We start from the raw sequence: 22,520 nt of genomic DNA, 5'->3' as shown, positions 1-22,520 counted from the left end.
GAGGAAGAGGGAAGAGATTAACCAAAGAATTTATATGCATATATGCATAACCCATGGACACAGACAATAGTACCCTGAAGGCCTGGGAGGAGAGCACAAGAGTGGGGTGGAGGGGGTCAATGTGGGGGAAAAGGGGGACACCTATAATACTTTCAATAATAAAGATACATTTTTTAAAATGAAAAATATAGAAATAATAATAATTTTAATTACATAATTTTATTTATTTTTAAAATAAAATTTTAGCAAACAACACTAGGAAAAATATTTACAGCTAATGTTACAAAGCCTTTTTATTTATTATCATTATGAAAGTCTTTTTATTTATTATTATGGTAATAGAAGGATTTATAAGTATTGGATAGAGTAAAGACCTCTGAACTATGTGTTTCTAGAACAGGTGTGCATTAATAAATTCTGTTACATATCATGGGAAAATCATTCCTCACCCTTTATACATTAGTTTTATAATTTGAAAGGTAAGAATATTAGATTATATCAGAAACTTTAAATTTTTATGTGCCATGCACTTTAAAAATCCTGATGAAAGACCCAGTCCTTTCCTATGGAATGAATATATGTAAATGTGTGGCCCAAACACACAAAACTTGTGTATGATTTCACAGCCCTCAAAAATTAATAATTAGACTTTGAAAGCTACTTTTTCAAGCCTACTCTTTATAATGCTTTCAATTATTAAAGTAAATGTTCATTGTAATTGAGAAGCTGATGCTGCTATCTAGTGGCAAAGTTTAAAATCATTTTTAAGAAAGAACTATTACAGTGTTTTTTCACTAGGATTGCTGCCTAGCCTTTATTTGAACACATTCTATAATTGCTGAGACCATATTAACAGATGATGACTAAAGAGTAAAATGAGGAGAAAAATATGTCTCATGAAGAATGTGAAGGTGTGTATGTCACAGGTACTGAAAGCACATATTGTAAAATGTACTTTGGCCTTCATGTTCTAAAATAACATTAAATATTTAAAACTAATTTTTTATAGAGCAAGAATATTGTTTTAATCCTCACCTGAGGAAATGTTTTTATTGATTTATTTTATTTATTTATTTATTTATTTATTTATTTATTGATTGATTTTTAAGAGAAATAAGAAAGGAGAGGGAGAGAGAGAGAGACCAAGAAACACCTATGCTAGAGAGAAACATCGATTAGTGGCTTCCCGTACACACACTGACTGGGGATCAAACCCACCACTTGGCTATGTGCCCTGGCCAGGAATCAAACTTGCAACGTTTTGGTACATAGAACAATTCTCAAACCAACTGAGCTGCACTGGCCAGGGCAAAACTAAATTTTTAAGAATTGGGGATATAAGGCCATTTTGAAGGAATCTTTATTAACACAAAGTTGAAGAAACAGTATTAGCTTTAAAAATTAATAATTAGCATCTTGAACCCAAGTCATTACCCAACACAGACACCAAAACTGGCAAAAGGCATGGTGAAATAAACAAAACAGACCAAAAAAAGTTTAGAGCATTAGAGATTATTTACAAACTTCAAAGTCAGTGAACTAATATGAAATGTCTTTTAAGGAAGAACTTCAAAAAGAAGATAGAGCGTAGATCTCAGAGAATTTTACAATTGTAAAGAAATATGGCCCATATCCTCATTTCCTAGATTTGTTGCTATATTCAAGTGGGGGGGGGGGGGGCGGGGAAAGCACAGAGTTATGGTTGAAAGAACATTGTGCCTGGAAAAGTTAAACTGTGAGATAAATTATGAGGTCCTGGACAACCCATGGACTCTTTGTGGCTGTCCAGCTAATCTTCCATGAAAAAGGAATTAGTGCCCTGCCTATGACACAAAAATTAATAAATAATAATAGTAATAACTAGCTTTTTATTAAAGATTTATAATCCATTCTTCACTTAACATGCACTATGTATGTAATTACAGTGGCAAAATACCAATTAGTTATTACTATGAGCAGATCTATACTGATAAAAAGGTAATACGCTAATTAGACCAGGAGACCTTCTAGACATCCTTCCGGACAAAGCCATGGTCGCAGGGCCAAGGCAGAGGTGGTTACGAGTGATCAGGCCAGGAGGAGAGGGCAGTTGGGGGTAATCAGGCTAGCGGGGGGGGGGGGGCAATTGGGGGCAAGCAGGCTGGCAATGGGGGCAGTTGGGGGCAATCAGGCTGACAGGGTGGGGCCATTGGGGGCAAGCAGGCCTGCAGGGGGGCAGTTAGGGGTGAGAAGGTTGGGGGGACAGTTGGGGGCTAGCAGGCCAGCAGGCAGAGTGGTTAGGAGTGATCAGGCAGGCAGGCAGGTGAGTGGTTAGGAGCCAGTGGTCCCGGATTGTGAGAGGGATGTCTGATTGCCAGTTTAGGCCTGATCCCTACCAGCAGTCGGACATCCCCCGAGGGGTCGCAGATTGGAGAGGGTGCAGGCCAGGCTGAGGGACACCCCCCCATGCACAAATTTTGTGCACCAGGCCAATAGTATATATAAAAGCCTAGACTGGTCAACCAAACGACCGGTCACTATGACACGCACTGACCACCAGGGGGAAAACACTCAATACAGGAGATGCCCCCTGGTGGTCAGTGTGCTCCCACAGCAGGAGCGCCACTCAGCTGACCAGGATGAGTGGAACAGCTCCTCCCCAGATCCCTGCAGGTCATGCCTAGGGACCCCATGGGTGCACGAACTTAGTAGGGGATATAAAAGGCCTTTGTAAAATGTCTACTCCAAGCACAGAGGCAGTATTAGAGAATGCAATCATTACACACTTCCTGAATAATTCACTATTTTTCATTATTATTGATATATAATTGATATGTAGCATTGTGTTAATCCACAGCATACAACATTGCCAGAAAGGATCATTGTCTCACTAACAGAAAGATATGGATAGGAAACCGGGAATGCTGGTCAACAACCTTAATTGCTCTGAAAGGTCAGAGCTAATCACTCACTGTTTAGTTGAGACATTGTTAGCTGAAGCAGCCTCCACCTCTGTTTGTCTTATGTAAATTTCTATTATTGGCGTTTCCTGCCTAAGGGCTATGGGTGTATTCCATAGTCTCAATAAAAGGGATAGCAAGGCCAGAGCGGTGTGTAGTCATCCCACTAGAGGTGGGCTCTCGCCACTAGAGGTGGGCTCTCGCCACTAGAAGTGGGCTCTCGCCACTAGAGGTGGGCTCTCGCCAATATTCCAAAATTAATACTTTTCTAGTCTTTTTTCATTTCTGTGCAGCCTTCTCCAGAACCCAAACCCTGAACCGGAACCCTGAACCACACGGAACGTGAAAGGGGTTCCCACACAACATAATGATTTTATATATGTATGGATTGTGAAATGATTACCAAAACACTGTAGTTAACATCCGTTACCTCACATAGTTACAATTTTTTCTTGTGATGAAAAATGTTGAGATCTAATCTCTTAGCAACTTACAAATATGCAATACAGTATTGTTAAATATAGTCACCATGCTGTACATTACATCCCCAGAGCTTATATATCATGTAGTGGAAGTCTTTACCTTTCAGCATAATACACTTTTTAAGTTTATTTTTAAAAGTCAAGGTCAAGTTTACAGACAATTGATGGATCTCAACAACTTATAAAGCAAAACGGAAGTATTATTAAGTCATTGGTTATGACTACAGCATGTGGGATTTAACAAAGAACTTCTCCTTTCCTACTCACAAAACTTGAGAATAGTTTAAAATTTTGGAGTTCAATAATCCTCAGTTTAAAGCTCTCCTATTCATTCCTGCTGTAAGAGAAAATCAAACTGAAAAAATATATATAACCTAAAGACATTAGATGACTTGTCAATTACACAGAATAATACAGAGTGATTCTCAACACAAAAGTAGGACTCCCAACACCCAGACCATGTTTTTCCTTATTGCATGTAGATTAGTTGTCAATCTGTAGTACAAATGGTATTCTAGTTTATCTACTCATCAGAAATTTCTTCCTTTCAAACACCCTTCTGAATGAATCCTTGACTTCCTTGTTTCTCAGGCTGTAGATAAGTGGATTTAACATGGGAATCATAGCTGTATAAAACACAGACACCACTTTATTGATGTCCAGGGAGAAGCCAGAACTTGGACATACATAGATAAAGAAGAGTGTCCCATAAAGGATGGAGACGGCTGTCAGGTGAGAAGAGCAGGTGGAGAAGGCTTTGAACCTCCCATCAGCAGAGCGGATCTTCAGGATAGTGATGATAATGTAAATGTAGGAGACCAAGATGATCATGCCACTGAGTACTCCTAGGGCTCCAGCCAAGATGAAAAGCAAAAATTTATTGACCTGGGTGTCTGCACATGCCAGAGAAAGAATCGGGAGGAGATCACAGAAGAAGTGATTGATGGTTTTTGGACCACAATAAGGTAGGCGAAAGGCAAATGTGGTATGGGTCATGGCACTTATAAGACCCATGATATATGGCCCTACCACGAGCTGCACACAGACCTGCTGGGACATAATGAGTGTATACAACAAGGGTTTACAAATAGCCACATATCGATCATATGCCATGGAAGCCAGGAGGAAACACTCAGTCACTACAAACTGACAAAAAAACCATAACTGGGCAGCACAACCAAAGAAAGAGATTACTTTTGTCTCCGCAAAGATGTCAGTCAACATCTTCGGACTGATGATAGAAGAGGAGCACACATCCACAAAGGACAAGTGGCTGAGAAAAAAGTACATAGGGGTGTGGAGTTGGGAATCTATCCAAATGAGGGTGATCATCCCCAAGTTTCCCAGAAAAGTGACAAGATAAACCAAGAGAAATATCACAAAGAGTACAACCTGGTGCTGGAAATGATTTGTTAAGCCCATGAAAAAAAACTCAATCACCCAAGTTTGATTTCCATCTTCCATTTCTCTGACTTAATCTGGAATAAGAAATAGAAAAAAAAAAATTTACAGTCATTTGGTAATTGAGGACTTCTCATTTTTTAATCTGAATTTAACTTCTATTTTTCTACATTTCATAGGTTAGATTGACAAATAATATTCATGTTCTACCCTAGTGGTTGTCATACCTCCCAATTATTTGTATGATACTAAGTCACTGAATTTCACTGGGCTCCTCAGTTTTCTTCTTGATCAAAGCAGGATTTTGGAGGAGAATTATAAAATTTTAGACCTAGAAGTGATCTTTGGATATTATCTAAGGTAAATCCTCTAAATGTATGAGGTTATAGTTCTAAAAATCCCTGACTTTGAACCAAAGTTATCTTAAAAACATTTCATAGAAAAAAGTATTGTGTGAATTTGATTAATTCAGACTAATACTCTCACTCTAGATAAAAGGTGTTAGGAATATAACTTCCTCATCAATTCGTTTAGATTCTAGAAAAAATGATCAGTTGTGTTGTAAAAACATAACTTCTGGTGTCTAAAAATGGAACACAAAAGAAGTTGGCTTTGGAAAATGATAAAAATTCTCAATAGTATCTCCCTGTGATGCTTTCCATTATATATATAAATTGTAGAGATGGAAAACAGGTTATTTGTTGCCTGGGATTAGGAATGGTGGAAAAAAGGGTAGTGGTGTGACTATAACAGGGTAGCACAAGGGAGATCTCTATGGAGATGAAATTGTATCCTGAATGTGGTGGTGATAATACAACTCTACACATATAATAAAATTATATAGAGCTATACACATACATCATATTGATTTCCTATTTTTCATGTTGTACAATTGTTGGGAAGATGTAACAATTGGGGGAAACTGGGTGAAGAGTACAAGGGACCCAGAAATTTTTATTTATTAAAAATAAAAAAAAATTGTGAGAAAGAATAGATGAGATGTGAGAAAAGAGAAACTGACAATAGTACAAAAAAGGAAAATTGAGGAAGGGAGGCATACATTTCGGACCTTGAAATAACCATAACTATTCCAATGGCATAATCACACAAAATATTAGCAGGATGTTCAGCAGCAGAACTATTGACAGAAGTCTAACAAAATTCCCTTCTAAGAAAGCTTGAAAGGACTTTGGTTAACAAAAAAAATTAAGTAAGTAAAAATTTGATGACCTCCTGTGGTCTCAGGCGATGGAGCTTAGAAAGAAACAGCTTCAATGGGGTAAAGTGTAAGATTTGTCAGAAACTATACTTTAATAGTGAAATGTTTCAAGAATTCAAAATTTCCTAAACATAGAAACTCATTTCAGGTCCTTATATTTTATTCATGATGACTCATGGAAGATGGAAACAAAGCATTTGGAGTGTCACAATAAATTTAGGTTATGAAAAAAATTATGAGGATGAAACTAGAGTATATCCATCCATGGTCTCAATCAACTCAAACTATCATGTAAAACCAATCATTTCTGACTGTCAAAATGTATACTGCTTTATTTTTCCTAATCTTACCCAATCCAAAGAGTCTAATATAAAAAAAATCATGATTCTAGGTATGCATGTGACTCTGGGCATGAGCAGCAGAGAATTCAAGTCAGCTGATTGATAGATTTATTTCCGACTTACAATACCCAATCTAGGTGAAAAAATTAAGACCCAGAGAAGTCAAAGTTTTTTAACAATAACATTCAATGAGCCCATAAATCTTGCAACACATTTCAGTATGTTTATGCCAAAGGCAAAATTCAACCAAAATATACATTCAAGTTAAGTCATTTAAACCAAATGACACAGACTAAATATTCTATTTATACCAATATTTCCTTCTTGGTAGGCTCAGAAATTATGTTTTCTTGGGCTTCTAAATTTATTTTTCATATATAGCCTCCTGAAGAATTTAGAAAATCACTTAACTCACCTGTCTGAAGAAACATGCCCTGGACTTTGCCTGCTTATGTCAAAGTGAATGACAAAATTAACATTTTATGATATGAAAATGAATTACCATGCAAATGTACACTTGTCATTCTTCTCAGTTTCTTCAGGTGTCTAGGAAGATAAACAATACAATAATACCATCTTGAAACCTTGGCCTTGCAACAGCACTTTAAAAAAGTGTTCATTGACTCCATTCTGAACACACAACAGGGTTTTTCTAAAGGACTGTATGTGAATTGGAGCTAAGTCCCTCAAGGAGCTGGAAGCTCAGGAGATCAGTCTTAGAGAGAAGATCTTAAAGTATTTAATGAGGAAATAATTTGGGGACTTTGAGTCAAGTGTAATTGCACAAAACAAAACTGTGTCCTCCTTTGAGACCACCCCCCCCCCCCCACACACACACACACACACACACTTTGAAATTCCAGTGTTGAGCCTTTAGCTGCTGCGTAATGAGCGATGTGTAGATTTGAGAATCTAAAACAGAGCCCTGCAGCCCAGCCAGGTGTGGCTCAGCAGTTGAGCATCAACCCCAGAATCAAGATCACTGGTTTAATTCCCAGTCAGGGCACATGCCCTGGTTGTGGGCTTGATCCCCAGGAGGAAGCCAATCAAGGATTCCCTCTCATCATTGATGTTTCCATCTCTCTCTCCCTCTCCCTTCCTCTCTGTAATCATTAAAAATATATTTTAAAAAATAAAATAAAATAAAGTCCTGCTCCAGAGAGAGTACAGTTAGAAGGTGACTCTGGGGACACAAAAGTACTTAAGACCCTCTGATTGGCTCATGAGCTACTGGGAAGGTTGGATCATTATAACCAGGGGGTTTTGGAAATAGGGTCTGGGACAAGATGAATCTCAAATGGAAATTAATATAAAGTTAAAAATAAGGTGGACTAGAAAAATAAGGGTGTTTATGAAGCAATGGAGAGCTCTAAATTTGGACAGATTCTTTGAGAGACAAAATAATCCACATTGGCTGCATGCAAATTTCAAATATAAAAGGGGAAAAAATAATTTGGGCTCAAAGTTCATAAATATTTTAATATCATACAAAGAAGTTTTTATTTATTTCTGTAAATAAAAATGACTCTTTCAAAGTATTTCAGAAAGCAGATGATATCTATTCATATAAATGTTGCTACAGGACATTAATCTTACCACTGGAGATGTTTATTTTTCAAGGTGCTATGAGAGCATTAACTCATTTGAAATCTCATTTGAGCCCAATATGTGGATTAATAAAAAAGAACCAGAGCTTGCATAAAATGCACAACCTCTGGACACAGTCGCCTTTCTAATCTTGGAAAAAGTAAAGCAGAATTCTATGATTATCTCCAAAGAGTTCCCTCCAAAACTAAGCATAAACATCTAACACTCTTTTTATAATTAGCTGCACAACATTACATGAAAGAATACATGTTTCTCCTAATAATATAGATTCAGATTGTTTCCTTTTATTTCCTCTACAAATATGCTGGTATTAATATTTTCATGGTATAGATTGCCAAATTTAAGGCGGATAAGTCAAAGATAATGTGCATTTTAATATAAATCATCAAATTACAAATTGTGTTATGGAAATGTAGCTAGTTACACCTAGTTACACTAGATATGGATAAAATTGTAGTTTATATCCAAATGGTAACCTTACTAAGCCTTGAATATAATCATATTCATGTTTGCCAATCTAACAGATGGGAAGAGGGAGAGGATAGCATTGCCTTGTCATTTTGATTTAATTTACTCAAGCAATTGTGAAGTTGAGTTATATATATATATATTAATTATTAATATATAATATAATTATATATATATATATACAGTATATATTTAATTTAAAATCATTTGCATTTCCAATTGTATCAAATAACCATTCATTTCTTGGTTTATTTCTCAGCTGTATTTCATTTTACTATTGTGTTTCATATATATATACTAGAGTCCCAGTGCACAAAATTTGTGCACTTGCGGGGAGGGGCCTCAGCCCAGCCTGTGCCCTCTCACAGTCTGGGAGCCTTCAGGAGAAGTCCGACTGATGTGGAGGTGAGAGAGGCTCCCGCCACTGCTGCTGAGCTTGCCTGCCGCGAGCCCAGCTTCTGGCTGAGCGGCGCTCCACCTGTGGGAATGCACTGACCACCAGGTGGAAGCTCCTGCATTGAGTGTATGCCCCTGGTGGTCAGTGCACATCATAGCAACTGGTCGTTCCTCCATTAGGTCAATTTACATATTAGCCTTTTATTATATAGGATTCCAACACTTTCCTATTGAGACATTAACTCATTGTGAGTCACTTGTGTTACAACTGCTCTCTCACTTTCTATTCGACATTTAATAAGGTCTATGAAACATTTCTTAATGAACTCTGTTGATCTTTCCCTTATAACATTTACTTTTCTGGTGTGGAATAAAATATCTTCCCACATATAAGAATATATAAAAGTTCTCCTGAATTTTCTTCTGGCATAAATTACATTTTCTTTTTTATTCTGCATCATTTCACAAAGGAGAAGACTGATGTGAAAGCAATATAAACAGTACTTTAGTATACAAATAACCTGGTAATGGGCAGGAATTTTCTAGTTCTCTAATTTACCACCCATTACTGAATCACATTATTCTATTTTTCTTTCAAACTTGCTCCTGAATGCACTTTTTACCTCCTTGTTCCTCACACTGTAGATGAGGGGGTTCAGCATGGGGATGACCATAGTATAAAATAGAGAAATCACTTTATTAATATCTAGGGAGGAACCTGACTCAGGAAGAACGTAGCTAAAGAAAAGAGCTCCATACAGGATGCAGATGGCTGTCAGGTGAGAAGAACAAGTGGAGAAAGCTTTCTGCCTCCCATCAGCAGTCTGGATCTTCAGGATGGCCACCAGGATGCACACATAGGAGATGGTGATGATCATGCCACTGAACAACACAATAGCTCCAGCCATGATGAAAAGAACCAACCTATTATTCTGGGTGTCAGCACAAGCCAGAGAGAGAACAGGGAGAATGTCACAGAAAAAGTGGTTGACCACATTTGGACCACAGAAAGGTAAGCAAAAAGTAAAAGTCTCTTGAGTAACGGCATTTAGAATGCCCATGGCATAAGGCCCTACCACCAGCTGCACACAAACCCGCTGGGACATGATGACCGGGTACAACAGAGGGTTACAGATGGCTATGTACCGATCATATGCCATGGCGGCCAGAAGGAAACACTCAGTCACTACAAACTGACCAAAAAACCACATTTGTACAGCACAGCCCATGAAGGAGATGACTTTTCTCTCCGGAAAGGTATCACACAACATCTTTGGGGCAACAGAAGAAGAGCAGCAGACATCCACAAGGGACAAGTGGCTGAGAAAAAAGTACATGGGTGTGTGGAGTCGGGAATCTGTCCAGATAAGGGCAACCATCCCCAAGTTCGCTCCCACTGTGACAAGATACACAAGCAGGAAGATCAAGAAGAGAATCATCTTCTGTGGAAAATTATCTGTTAAGCCCACAAAATGAAATTCAGTCACTGCTGTTTGATTCTTATCATCCATTGTTGGGTGGTAATCTGGAATGAGAGCAAAAAAAAAAAACACCCCTTTTTTATAGATCAATAATTAACAAAGGCTTTGAATCTATTAGTTGCCATTAATATCTATGTTATTTAGTAAATATTTAATTTTACAGCTTAGTTGTACTTTTTTTCTTATACCAAATAGTTCAAACATGTAAAGAGTTATGGAGATATGTATATAATACCCTTGCATTTGCTACTCACTTTTATCAAGTCATAATATGCTATAAATAACTTACAAAAAATCATATGCAGTACAACAAGCATTCATGGAATTGGTCAAATGCCTAGGTTCTATGTATGGCTATTTTGCTAGTTATCTGTGCAACCTGGGTATTTTATGCTTAATGTCTATGGATTTTACTTGTTTATTTAATTTATATGGATGATCTACTATTGCCTTCCATCTCTTTAATGTCATGGTTTTAAACATTGGCATTAGTTTCCATTTCCTTTCAGTTGAGTGGAAGGGTATGGATTAGTTCTGAATTCACACCTCAGAAAAGCTCTAAAAATGAATAAAATGCACAAAGCTTGCATGCATTCAACTTGACCTAGTAACTCTCATAACTGAAATGAAAAAGTCCTTCTACTTCACTCCTATTATCAATTACTTCTTGCTAATAAAAACTCTTGATCTGCTATTTGTCATTGTATGCAACACACATAGAGGGAAACAGACCTTAATAGAGAAGAAAAGAATGTATTAAAAATCTGAAGTTTCTTGCAGACCCGGAAGCAGCTGCAGAGTATCAAAGGTCACACTGGCCTTCCTGATTTTGTTCTTTCTAGTTTAATCCTGAGTGTCTCAGTCCATATTCCTACACACATGAAGCCTGAGGGTCACCGCGGGCATTGAAAACCCAGCACCTGCCCCTCCTACTGCAGAGTTTGTGGACATCTATGGGAGGCGAGCACATGAAGACAGGAGAGAAAAAAACTCACAGGAGCTCATTGTTCCTGAGTCTCCTGTAACAAAGGACAGGAGAGGGTGGCTCTTTTTAGCATTTCCAGCTCCTTCTGCCTGTGAGTGTGATGGAAGCAGATGAATGGGTTGCGCTGATATCTTTGAAGACACATTCTCATGATGCAGAAATAACTCCTCAATATCACACCACCTGAGAAAACAACTGGAAACAGGCGCAAGAACAGGAACAGGATGACACGGCTGCTTCTTGGGGAACACTGACCTTCAGGAACATGTCCAGGAATTTATTTCAGGAGGAGTTGAATACCTATACCCAGCTTAGTGAAAATTGTACATGGATATGATTTTGAAGAACTACAGGAATCTGGTCTCCCTGGATCTTGCTGTCTCTAAGCCAGTTGTGGTCATCTTTTTGGAGCCAATGAAGGATGTGAAGGGGAAAAGATCATATCTATCCACCCAGCTATGTCTTCTGAAGATAACTAGGTCTTGTTGCAAAAGCCAGGAATAGAATATTCATTCCATAAAATAATACTGAGTGCATATAATGGAGACAGAATTATCAATGCAATGAACATTGGAAAATTTTAAACCAAGAGCCAAATTCTAATAAACATCAGAGAACTCAGTTTCCAGACAATAATTATGAATGAGGAACACTCTTTGACCAAAAGTCAAGTCAGAATATACATCAAATTATTCATATTGTGTAGAAGACAGACAAATGAAGCAAATATGACAAATCTTCTAACCAATCTTCAAATTGTACTGAACAAAAGAATATTCATACTTGGAATAAATCTTTAAAAGTGTAATCCATGTGGGATTTATATTGAAGAAAAGGCTTACAGATGTACCATATGTGGCAAAGTCTTTCATTTGCATTCATATCTTACTCAACATTTGATCATTCATATTGAATCAAAGCCTAACAATCTCAAAGAATGTGGTAAAGCCTTATTCAGTACACAAACCTTGCTCTATATCAGAGAATTCATACTGGACAAAAACAACACAAATATAAAGAATGTGGCAAAGCCTTTATTCAGTTTTCACAGCTTTATCAACACTGTGAAAATTTATAGTATGAGAATTAATAGTATGAGAAACCGTGAAACAGAAACTAAAGAATATGGAAAACCACATGGGCATACCTGCAGCATCACTCAATATCAGGGAATGTACACTGGGAAGGAATACTACTTAGGAGGAAAGATTTTTGTTCAAAATATACACTTCACAAAAGCCCAAAGAATTTATGCTTGAAAGTGACTTTAAAGATGTAAAAAAATTTAGGAAAGTATCCAATTGAAAATGAATTTTAAATTATCAGAAAATTCACAGTAGAAAGTCAGTCAATAATACTTTTCAGGTATTACTCTAAATCAGAATACTAATTATAGAGAATAATTCAAAGTTAAAATTTTGATATAATTACTTTGTTTTTTATTTTGGAGAGAGAGGAGAGGGAAGGGAGGGAAATACTGATTTGTTGTTCCACATTTATTTATGCATTCATTGGTTGATTCTTGTATGTGCCTTGAGCTGGGATTGAGCCTGACACCTTGGCATGTCAGGACAATGCTCTAAGCAACTGAGCTATTCAGTCACAGCCAGATAATTGCTTTTTAGTGTGCTTCAAAATATCAAGAGGATTGATGTTTGGATGTGTATAATTATTTACAGTGTATTCTATTTTATACTGACATTATTTGAGGTATTTTGAAGAGAAAATATTAATGTGACTCAACACATATCAATTGATGCCACTATGTTTCTATTCCTGATGTATATGTGGAATTATGGGGGAGATTGTTGCTGTATTAAAATCTGTGAGCTTCTATATAAAAGGTGGGTTTCACTCATATCTATTTTCCCATGGGAGATTAAGGGTATTGTATTACACAATGTACTAAGAAAATCTAAATGGGGATGCTGTTTTTGGTTAACTTAGAATATTGTTATATGGTACTATGAAGGGCATTTTTTCATTAATGTAAGATAGAGGAACATTATAAATTTTAGCTACTTTTTCCAATTACCCTTTAAGGAAAATATGGTGTCAATTCATTAAAATCTTAATGTATCTTCAAAGAAGCAATAGATAGAAGTGATGACCATGAGTTTATGAGATTTAAATAAAAAAATAATCAGGGATATCTGAGAAAGTACGGACAACTCATCTCTAACTGCATAAAACTATATATATATATAAAATAATTAACCCCATTCTGAAAACCAAAGAAAGCACAGCTATCATATCATTATGTCAGAACAGTTACTCTTCTTAAATATTTGTAATGTGTAATTTGACAAATGGTCACACAGTTGCTTTCATCATGCTTTAATTAGTCTATGTGTGAACTTAATATTGTTTTCATTAATAAAGCAGAATGAAATTATAAAATAAAAAATAATAAAAATCTGAATTCATATATTTGTTCACTTATTTCCTTTTTATTTTAATTAAATTTATTGAGGTGACATTGGTAATAAAATTATATAGGTTTGAAGTGTATTCAGCAAACATTTGTGATTACCCTCTGGACCCTGGGCAAAGCCCTACATCTGTGCAAAAGACAATTTGTGAAATAAGTGGAGCTTACATTCAAGTCAGACACAAGACTATAAACAAACACATATAATACATAATGAATACTTGTCTATTAGTACTCTAAGGCTGCCACACCAAATAACCACAAACGTGGTGGCTTAAAACAATAGAAATGTATCTCTCACAGTTCTGGAAATCAGAAGTGTGAAATAAAGCTGTCAGTGGGGCCTCACTCCTTCCAAAGGCTCCAAGGGAGAATTTTTCCTTGTCTCTTCCATGGTCTGGTGCTTCGTGGTGATCCATCGTTTATGACACATCAACTCCATTGTCTGACCCTGTCTTCCCATTGCCTTCCTCTCTGTGTATCTCTATGTCCTCTCCTCTTTTTATAAGGTCACAGTTATTGGATTTGGGGCTCACTCTAATTCAATAAGACCTCAACTCAAACTAATTACAACTGAAAAAAGTCTATTTCCAAATAAAGTCATATTCTGAAGATCTGGGTGAACGTTAATATTTGGGGGACACTTTCCTACCCACTACTAGAATGTGTAAACATATCACAGAGAGCATGAACTGCTATGAAGACAAGAAAGAATCACAGCTCAAAAGCCACTGTATGTGGAGCACAGTAGACAAGAATCAGCACAAGCTGGAGCCAAGTGAACCTAGAATCAAACACTGCATCTTTCTGCATATACTGTATAGCTTTGTCTTGCTAGCATATGTTTAAAATGAATGAAGAATACTTGGCTCACAGAGCAATTTAAAAGTAGACTAAATACAATAGCCAAATAGCTGTTACATAGTAAATGCTCATAAAACTTAATTCCCTACTCCCTTATTTCTCTCTTTTATTATGCTTTTCTAGAACCTTGGGTCAATATTAGTTTCTCCTTCATCATAATTCCATAGCACCATACCATCCCTTTAAAACAGCACTTATAAAAAATATTACATTATTTCACAACATAGAACAACTTGAGCAAAGAACATCTGCTTTATTAATATTTGTATCCCCTGTGCTTATCAAAGTTCATGGAGGGAGGGGTGTTAGATAACTGAACAAACTAATGCTAGCAAAAGAAAATTATGACTATATTTTCAACTGTATGTTTCTTCAACTGCACATTATCCCAGGACAGTATCATGTTACAATTATGAAAACAACCTACATATGAGTTTGATTCTCAGCAAAGAAAAATGGAGGGAGCAGGTATAATAATACAAACAAAAATAGTGATAATCTCAGGTGATGCTGTTCAACAATTAACCCACAAAAAGTCACATGCAGGACACTGTGTTACAGTCATCTGAACATTCTATTCAGTGTGTGGTCTATGAACCAACAGCAACAGCATCTCCCAGGAGCAGATCACAAATGTAAAGTCGGAAGCCCCATTCCAATTCAACTCTATCAAAATCTGTATTTTCAGCCCAGCTGGTGTGGTTCAGTGGTTGAGCCACCTATGAAACAAGAGATCACTGGTTTGATTCCTGGTCAGAGCATATGCCCAGGTTGTGGGCTCAGTCCCCAGTGTGGGGCATGCAGGAAGCAGCCGATCAATGGTTCTCTCTCATCATTGAAGTTTCTATTTCTCGTCCCCTCTCCCTTCCTCTCTTAAATAAATATTTTTTAATCTGCATTTTCACAAAATCCCCAGATTATACACACATACACTAAAGCTTCTAAGCACTATCAGAGTCATACACATTTCTATACATATGAACTTCCCAGTGAATCACCTGTGTAAACAAGGATAATATTTGTCCTATGATACCTAGTAACATTAAATATAAAATTGAATTGTCATTATGGCACAACTATAGTTGGCAAAAGTGGTCACATATTTACCTCCCCAATAAATTATTTATGTAAGATCCCTATGGATTGTGTTTGCTTTAGTCATATAAGTGAATATTATTTAATGTTATTTCTTATACAAATCTAAGTTTTTGACAGAATTCTACTCTAGTTCAGGTAATAGTTTTATATATTTATGAATGGGCTCATGTAATTACAGAAAAAAATAATGAAATAGAATTCACAAATAATTAGTTTTGAAAACATATATGTTCAAAACCTGCCAGCAATGGAATACTGGTCATCCTACATCACCGAATTCCTATTAAAATGGAGATATTAAATGAACATTGGTTCACTAAAAAATACCTAAATACCTGCTATTTAGGTTTAAGAATCATGAAAATTTTCTGTTTAGTGTGACAAATGCATAAGAATATTTGAACCAAGATATTCTATTTGGAAAACTTAAAACATTAAATTGGCCATATAATAATAACTATATAATTTTTTTATTTTGGCTTAACCAAAATTGAGCAGGCTTACCTCTTTCATAAAATCCCTAATTTCCTCTTTTAATAACTTCAAATTTTGTGAATTTATGGTCTCAGACTGGAAGAACTGAGTATCTCCAATGTGATGTTCTTGAAGCTTCATGAATTCTTACTTTACTCTTACTTTCATACATGAAGATGGACTATCTCTATCCTAATTAACTTGGCACTTACTAACATGTATTAAATAATTCCTTGCCTTTTCTGACTCTCATATATTGCACAGTATAAAGTGCATATTTCTCTTGCAAGATTGAATCAATTGGCACCTAATCCCAGAAGAATCTGAACCTCAAGAGTCTACTTCCACAGAGAATAAATTAAAGCAAAATAAATAGTATGGAGTCTGAGCCAATAATACTTCACAATGGAATTTTTTTCTCAAAGGAGGGACCTGAAGAAACAGTATACACATCTAGGGGCCATCTTTGAAAAAATGGAGTCAAGTGCCTTTGAACAAGAAGCACTTAGTGCTAAGAGACAGAAACTCACCATTCAAATACTGTATCTGAAAGTTGAAATAAAAACTGCACATAAACTTGGGAATAACTGGTTTTAGGTTTATTTACAACTGGAGAAAGTGCTCAATTGGGTTAAGGACTACCAAAGTCCACTTCTAGGTTCCCTTCTACACAATAACATTTGTTTAGAGGTTAAAAAATCCCATACTAGCATTTCTGTTTATCAGTAAAATATACTATATTCTTAACTTTTAAATCACTCATGTTACTTTATGCCCAAGAACAGGGCTTTACCTGGAAAATTTCACCACACCCATGATTCTAAGTGTTACAGGACAGGTTTTATGAGATTTTAAGAAGAGCTCGTTTTAAGAAATCCCCTTATGCTTCCAGCAGGAGGAGAACAAAAAGGACCATTTTTAAATACACCACAGCACTCTCTATGTAACTTTGCTCATCCTCAGGAGAAACTAGTTAACCGGAGCCTACACTGGGTTGTATTATCAGAGCCTAATTGACCCAAGGGCAGGGAAATGACCAATTTCAGACACCTCCAACCATCCACATGGGAGAAGGGAGACACCTAACTTCTGCCCACTCTAGGCATCCTGTCCCAATTTATGGGGAGGGGAAAAAAAGAAAAGAAAAGAAAAGAAAAGAAGAAACATTTGTGAAGTTCACAAAGCAGAAGCAGCACTTCACTGAAAGACTGCGAGTTAATCATGGTCTACAAAACACTCCCCTCCCCCTCTGCCTGGTCACCACAGTACTCAAGGCTGATTGTCATCGGTTCCTCTCACTCAGTACACTCAGTACATCATGTAGGCCTACCAATAAGAAATTATAAAGCATACAAACATGCAAAAGATGCACTTTGAAGAGAGTCAGCAAGTATCAGAACCAGACGTGGCAGGGATGTAAAGTTATCAGGCCAGAAATATTTTAAAATTAATCTTTATTGTTGAGATTATTACAGATTCCATCTTTTCCCCCCCATAGCGTCCCTTCACCTGGTTCCCACCTCACCCCAGGCCCTTGCTACCCTATTGTCTGTGTCTATAGGTAATGCATACATGCATATAAGATCTTTGTCTAATCTATTCCTGCACTCCCCAACACCCTCTTCCCTCTGAGAATCGTCAGTTTGTTCCATTTCCATGCCCCTAATTATATTCCATTCACCAGTTTATTCTGTTCATCAGATTTTTTTATTCATTTGATATGTAGATTCACTTGTTAATAGATATGTATTTGTTGTCATTTTGTTGTTCATATTTTTTACCTTTACCTTTTTCTTCTTCTTCCTCTTCTTAAAAAATACCCTTCAGCATTTCATATAATACTGGTTTGGTGATGATGAACTACTTTAGCTTTTTCTTGTCTGTGAAGCTCTTAATCTGACCTTCCATTCTAAATAATATCTTTGCTGGATAGAGAAATCTTGGTTGCAGGTTCTTGCTATTCATCACTTTGAATATTTCTTGCCACTCCCTTCTGGCCTACATAGTTTCTATTGAGAAATCAGCTGACAGTTGTATGTGCACTCCCTTGTAGGTAACTAACTGTTTTTCTTTTGCTACTTTTAAGATTCTCTCTTTAGCCCTTGGCATTTTAATTATGATGTGTCTTGGTGGTCCTCTTTGGATTCATCTTGTTTGGGGTTCTCTGTATTTCCTGGACTTGTAAGTCTATTTCTTTCACCAGGTAGGGAAAGTTTTCTGTCATTATTTCTTCAAATAGGTTTTCAGTATCTTGCTCTCTCTCTTCTTCTGGCACCCCCATAATTTGGATGTTGGTATGCTTGAAGTTGTCCCAGAGGCTCCTTACACTATCTTCATGTTTTTGGATTCTTCTGGTTGAGTGTTTTTTTGCTTCCTTATATTTCAAATCATTGATTTAATTCTCGGGATCCTCTAGTCTACTGTTGAATCCCTGTATATTATTCTTTATTTCAGTCAGTATATGCTTAATTTCTGACTAGTCCTTTTCCATTTTTTTTTATTTTTGGCATTCTCACTAAGATCCTTGAAAGTCTCACTAAGTTCCTCAGAGGTTTCTAGAAGATTCTTGAGTATCCTTATAACTGTGGTTTTGAACTCTATATCCAGTATTTTGCTTTCTTCCATTTCTTTCATTTGTGACATGTTTCTTTGTCTCCACATTTTGGCTGCTTCCTGTGTTTGTTTCTATGTATTAGGTAACTGCTAAGTCTCCTGAAGTTGATAGAGTGGCCTTGTGTAGTAGGTGTCCTATATGGCCCAGTGGCTCAGCCTCCCCATTCACCTGAGGTGGACACTCTTGGTACACCCCTTTGTGGGCTGTGTGCACAGTTTTGTTAAAGTTGATCCTTGATTGCTGTTGGTGTCACTGTGAGGAATTAACCTCCAGTTCAATTGGCTATGGGGACCAGTTGTGACTACAGGGGGAGAGCTGCTGTGCAGGAGATACCCTTATGGAGCAGGACTTGCTACAGTGGGGCTTTGGTGCTCACTGAGTCTGCCCCTTCAGTGTGTCACTTATGGATGTGAAAAGTTGTAATCTTGTATGGTACCCTGGCTTTTGGGTCTCCAGGGAGGTACAAAGTCAGCCACTGCCTGAGGCTATCCAGCAGGATCTACAGAAAGATCTGCAGATTCCTCCTCTTTGTATAGGGTTTGAAAGTGCCCAGATGAGGCCCAGCTGTAAAGCAAAGCAGGCTGGTGCTGGTGCCTGGCCTTGGGCCTTTTATTGATAGGTTTAGGGCTCCTTGACCCAGCTGCAGCTTGTTTGACAGAGTTTTAGCCTGAGAAAGGACAGACCATTTATATGGAAAAGTCACTGGTAGGGTTGTAAATTGGGTGGGGCGGGGTCTCAGGGAATCACCAGGATGGAGCCAACAGAAATGGCTGCCGGTCAGCCCTGCACCAGAGAGGTCCCAGCATGGGAACAATGACCACTGCGAGCACCGCTGTCTGGAAGAAAACCGCCATGAGTTCCTGCCCTGATGCCAGACAGTCCAGTTTCTCTCCATATGTGTCTGGGTTCCCCAGAGCCTCACCCAGCACTAGAGCTCAGAGGAAGTGGGAGCTTGTAAATTCAGTTTGTGGTGCCTGCCTTTTAAGAGGAACAGCTGGGTCTCCAGCAGCCTGTGTCACTCAGCCCCAATCCACACTGGTTTTTACAATCCACAGTTCTTGCTGACCATAGGGACTTCTTTCCCCAGCTCTGGAACCCTGGGCTGGGGTTCTGGTGTGGGCCTGGGACTCCTTGCTTCTCCAAGTGGCCTCCACAGAGGCAATCTCCCTCCAGAATAAAAAAGCGGCACACCAGGGTGCCGGACCAGCCCATTCTGCACCTCTGCACCTCCTACCAGTCTCAGTGTGCTTTCTTTTATACTTCTCTCGTTGTAGTACTTCCACTCAGCCAGCTTTGCAGTGGTTCTGGATAATGGTTGTTCTATATTTTAGTTGCAATTTTGATGTGGTTGTGGGAGGCAGAAAGTACAGGCATTTACCTATGCCGCCATCTTGGTTCTCTTTGATTTCTAGTTCCCAGGCCATGAATTTTAATCAACTATAATTAAAATCCTTAAGATCAAAATTATAAATAAAAACGGAAAATGTCTTTGATTGGCTTATTAGTAGACTGGACATGACTGAGGAATACAATCAGTGTGCTTAAGGATATATCAATAGAAACTTCAATAAATGAAAAATATAGAGAACAAAGAGTAGAAAAAAAAAGATCAGAATATCCTATATAATAAAAGCCCAGCAACCGAATGGTTGAATGACCAGAACGACCAGTTGACCAGATGCTATGATGCGCACTGACCACTAGGGGGCAGACACTCAACACAGGAGCTGCCCCCTGGTGGTCAGTGTGCTCCTACAGGCAGAGTGCCACCCGGCTGACCGGGATGAGTGGCGCTCCCACAGCCAACCAATCCCTTCAGGCCACGCCCCCACCAGTGCACGAATCCCATGCACCGGGCCTCTAGTCTAATTATAAAAGGCAAAAGTAGACCCTGGTACTTGAGTTCTGACTAAGAAAAAATTTAGAGCCAAGACTCAAACTTGCAAGAAAAAGTTTATTCAGCAACAAAGCAAAAGTACGCTCAAAGAAAGTTTTGAGTGGTGCCTCAAAATATTGCCCCATTGTATGGGCTAGGGCTTGTTTCAAACCCTTGGATGAGGTTCACTGCTTTCTTCTTGGAAATGACCTATTGGGGCCTGTCTGGTCTTCTCCTGTCCTTGAATGAAAGTCAGATAGGGCTTTTATCCAGACCTCTTGTTCTTCTCTAATGGAGGACAGAGTACAGGTTCTACTACTAGCTAGCTGCATGCCACCAGATAAAGGTCAGATGGAGGATCAAACCCTAGTGACCTGGGATGAAATCGTACCTTAGGGGTGAAGTCCTTATTAACAATATTTATCTCTAGTACCTGCTCTCCCATTTCTTCCCATTGCTGGGTACACATTGCTAGGTGTTCAGGACTTTCTGCCCTGGTGACATTCCATATTTGGCCTATTGTCCTGCTCTTCTCATGCCTATCTGACTACCTACCACATAAGGACTGTGGGATAGCTGCCAATGGTATAGCAGGTGCAAAATGGAACTATAAGAAGAAAGGGGAAAGAAAGGAAGCAAAGAAATATTTGAAACAATAATTACTGAGGAATTTTCTCTCTAATTACCACCCATTACTAAATCCTATTACTGCATTTTTCTTTCAAACTTGCTCCTGAATGCACTTTTTACATCCTTGTTCCTCAGACTATAGATGAGGGGGTTTAGCATGGGGATGACCACAGTATAAAATAGAGAAATCACTTTATTGATATCTAGGGAGGAACCTGACTCAGGAAGAACATAGATAAAGAAAAGAGCTCCATACAGGATGCAGATGGCTGTCAAGTGAGAAGAACAAGTGGAGAAAGCTTTCTGCCTCCCATCAGCAGTCTGGATCTTCAGGATGGCCACCAGGATGCACACATATGAGATGGTGATGATCATGCCACTGCACAACACAATAGCTCCAGCCATGATGAAAAGAACCAACCTATTATTCTGGGTGTCAGCACAAGCCAGAGAGAGAACAGGGAGAATGTCACAGAAAAAGTGGTTGACCACATTTGGACCACAGAAAGGTAAGCAAAAAGTGAAGGTCTCTTGAATAATGGCATTTAAAATGCCCATGGCATAAGGAGCTGCCACCAACTGCACACAGACCCGCTGGGACATGATGACCGGGTACAACAAAGGGTTGCAGATGGCTATGTACCAATCATATGCCATGGCGGCCAGAAGGAAACACTCAGTAACTGCAAATTGACCAATAAACCACATCTGTACAGCACAACCCATGAAGGAGATGACTTTTCTCTTCAGAAAGATGTCCCACAACAACTTTGGAGCAATGGAAGAAGATGAGCCAATATCCACAAGGGACAAGTGGCTGAGGAAAAAGTACATGGGTGTGTGGAGTCAGGAATCTGTCCAGATAAGGGCAACCATCCCCAAGTTCCCCCCCAGTGTGACAAGATACACAAAGAGAAATATCAAGAAGAGTATCATCTTGTCTGGGAAATGGTCTGTCAAGCCCACAAAATAAAATTCAGTCACTGCTGTTTGATTCTTATCCATTGTTGGGTGGCAATCTGCAATGAGAGCAAAACAAAATCTTTTTTATAGATCAATAATTTAAAAAGCCATATAGCCTTTGAATCCATTAGCTGTCAATATCTATGTTCTTTAGATAGTGTAAATATTTAATTTTACAGTTGAATTGTACTTTTCTTCTGATACCAAACAGTTCAAACATGTTAAATGTTATGGAGATGTATATATACCA

The 22,520-nt window shown here is 38.0% G+C and overlaps 3 protein-coding genes across 3 annotated transcripts; all 3 read right to left on the bottom strand.

Moving 5' to 3' along the window:
- Positions 1-3,940: 3,940 nt before the first annotated feature.
- LOC103302322 (olfactory receptor 1002-like) lies at positions 3,941-4,885 on the bottom strand. Its single transcript, XM_008159383.2, has one exon. It carries the CDS (start codon positions 4,883-4,885, stop codon positions 3,941-3,943), a length of 945 nt encoding a protein of 314 aa, XP_008157605.1.
- A 4,547-nt stretch (positions 4,886-9,432) lies between these two features.
- On the bottom strand, positions 9,433-10,365 carry LOC103302323 (olfactory receptor 5G3-like). Its single transcript, XM_008159384.2, has one exon. It carries the CDS (start codon positions 10,363-10,365, stop codon positions 9,433-9,435), a length of 933 nt encoding a protein of 310 aa, XP_008157606.2.
- Positions 10,366-21,382: 11,017 nt separating this feature from the next.
- Positions 21,383-22,312, bottom strand: LOC129151323 (olfactory receptor 5G3-like). Its single transcript, XM_054725698.1, is given in 1 exon segment — positions 21,383-22,312. A coding segment is annotated over 1 exon segment (930 nt).
- Positions 22,313-22,520: the final 208 nt, after the last annotated feature.

This window comes from Eptesicus fuscus, chromosome 13 (genome assembly GCF_027574615.1).
Source record: "Eptesicus fuscus isolate TK198812 chromosome 13, DD_ASM_mEF_20220401, whole genome shotgun sequence".
NCBI classification, from domain to species: Eukaryota; Metazoa; Chordata; class Mammalia; order Chiroptera; family Vespertilionidae; genus Eptesicus; species Eptesicus fuscus.
This window is presented reverse-complemented; position numbering and strand designations above follow the sequence as displayed.

Coding starts and splice junctions, on each gene's coding strand:
- LOC103302323 (XM_008159384.2), bottom strand. CDS start 10,365: ATGGATGATAAGAATCAAACAGCAGTGACTGAATTTCATTTTGTGGGC.
- LOC103302322 (XM_008159383.2), bottom strand. CDS start 4,885: ATGGAAGATGGAAATCAAACTTGGGTGATTGAGTTTTTTTTCATGGGC.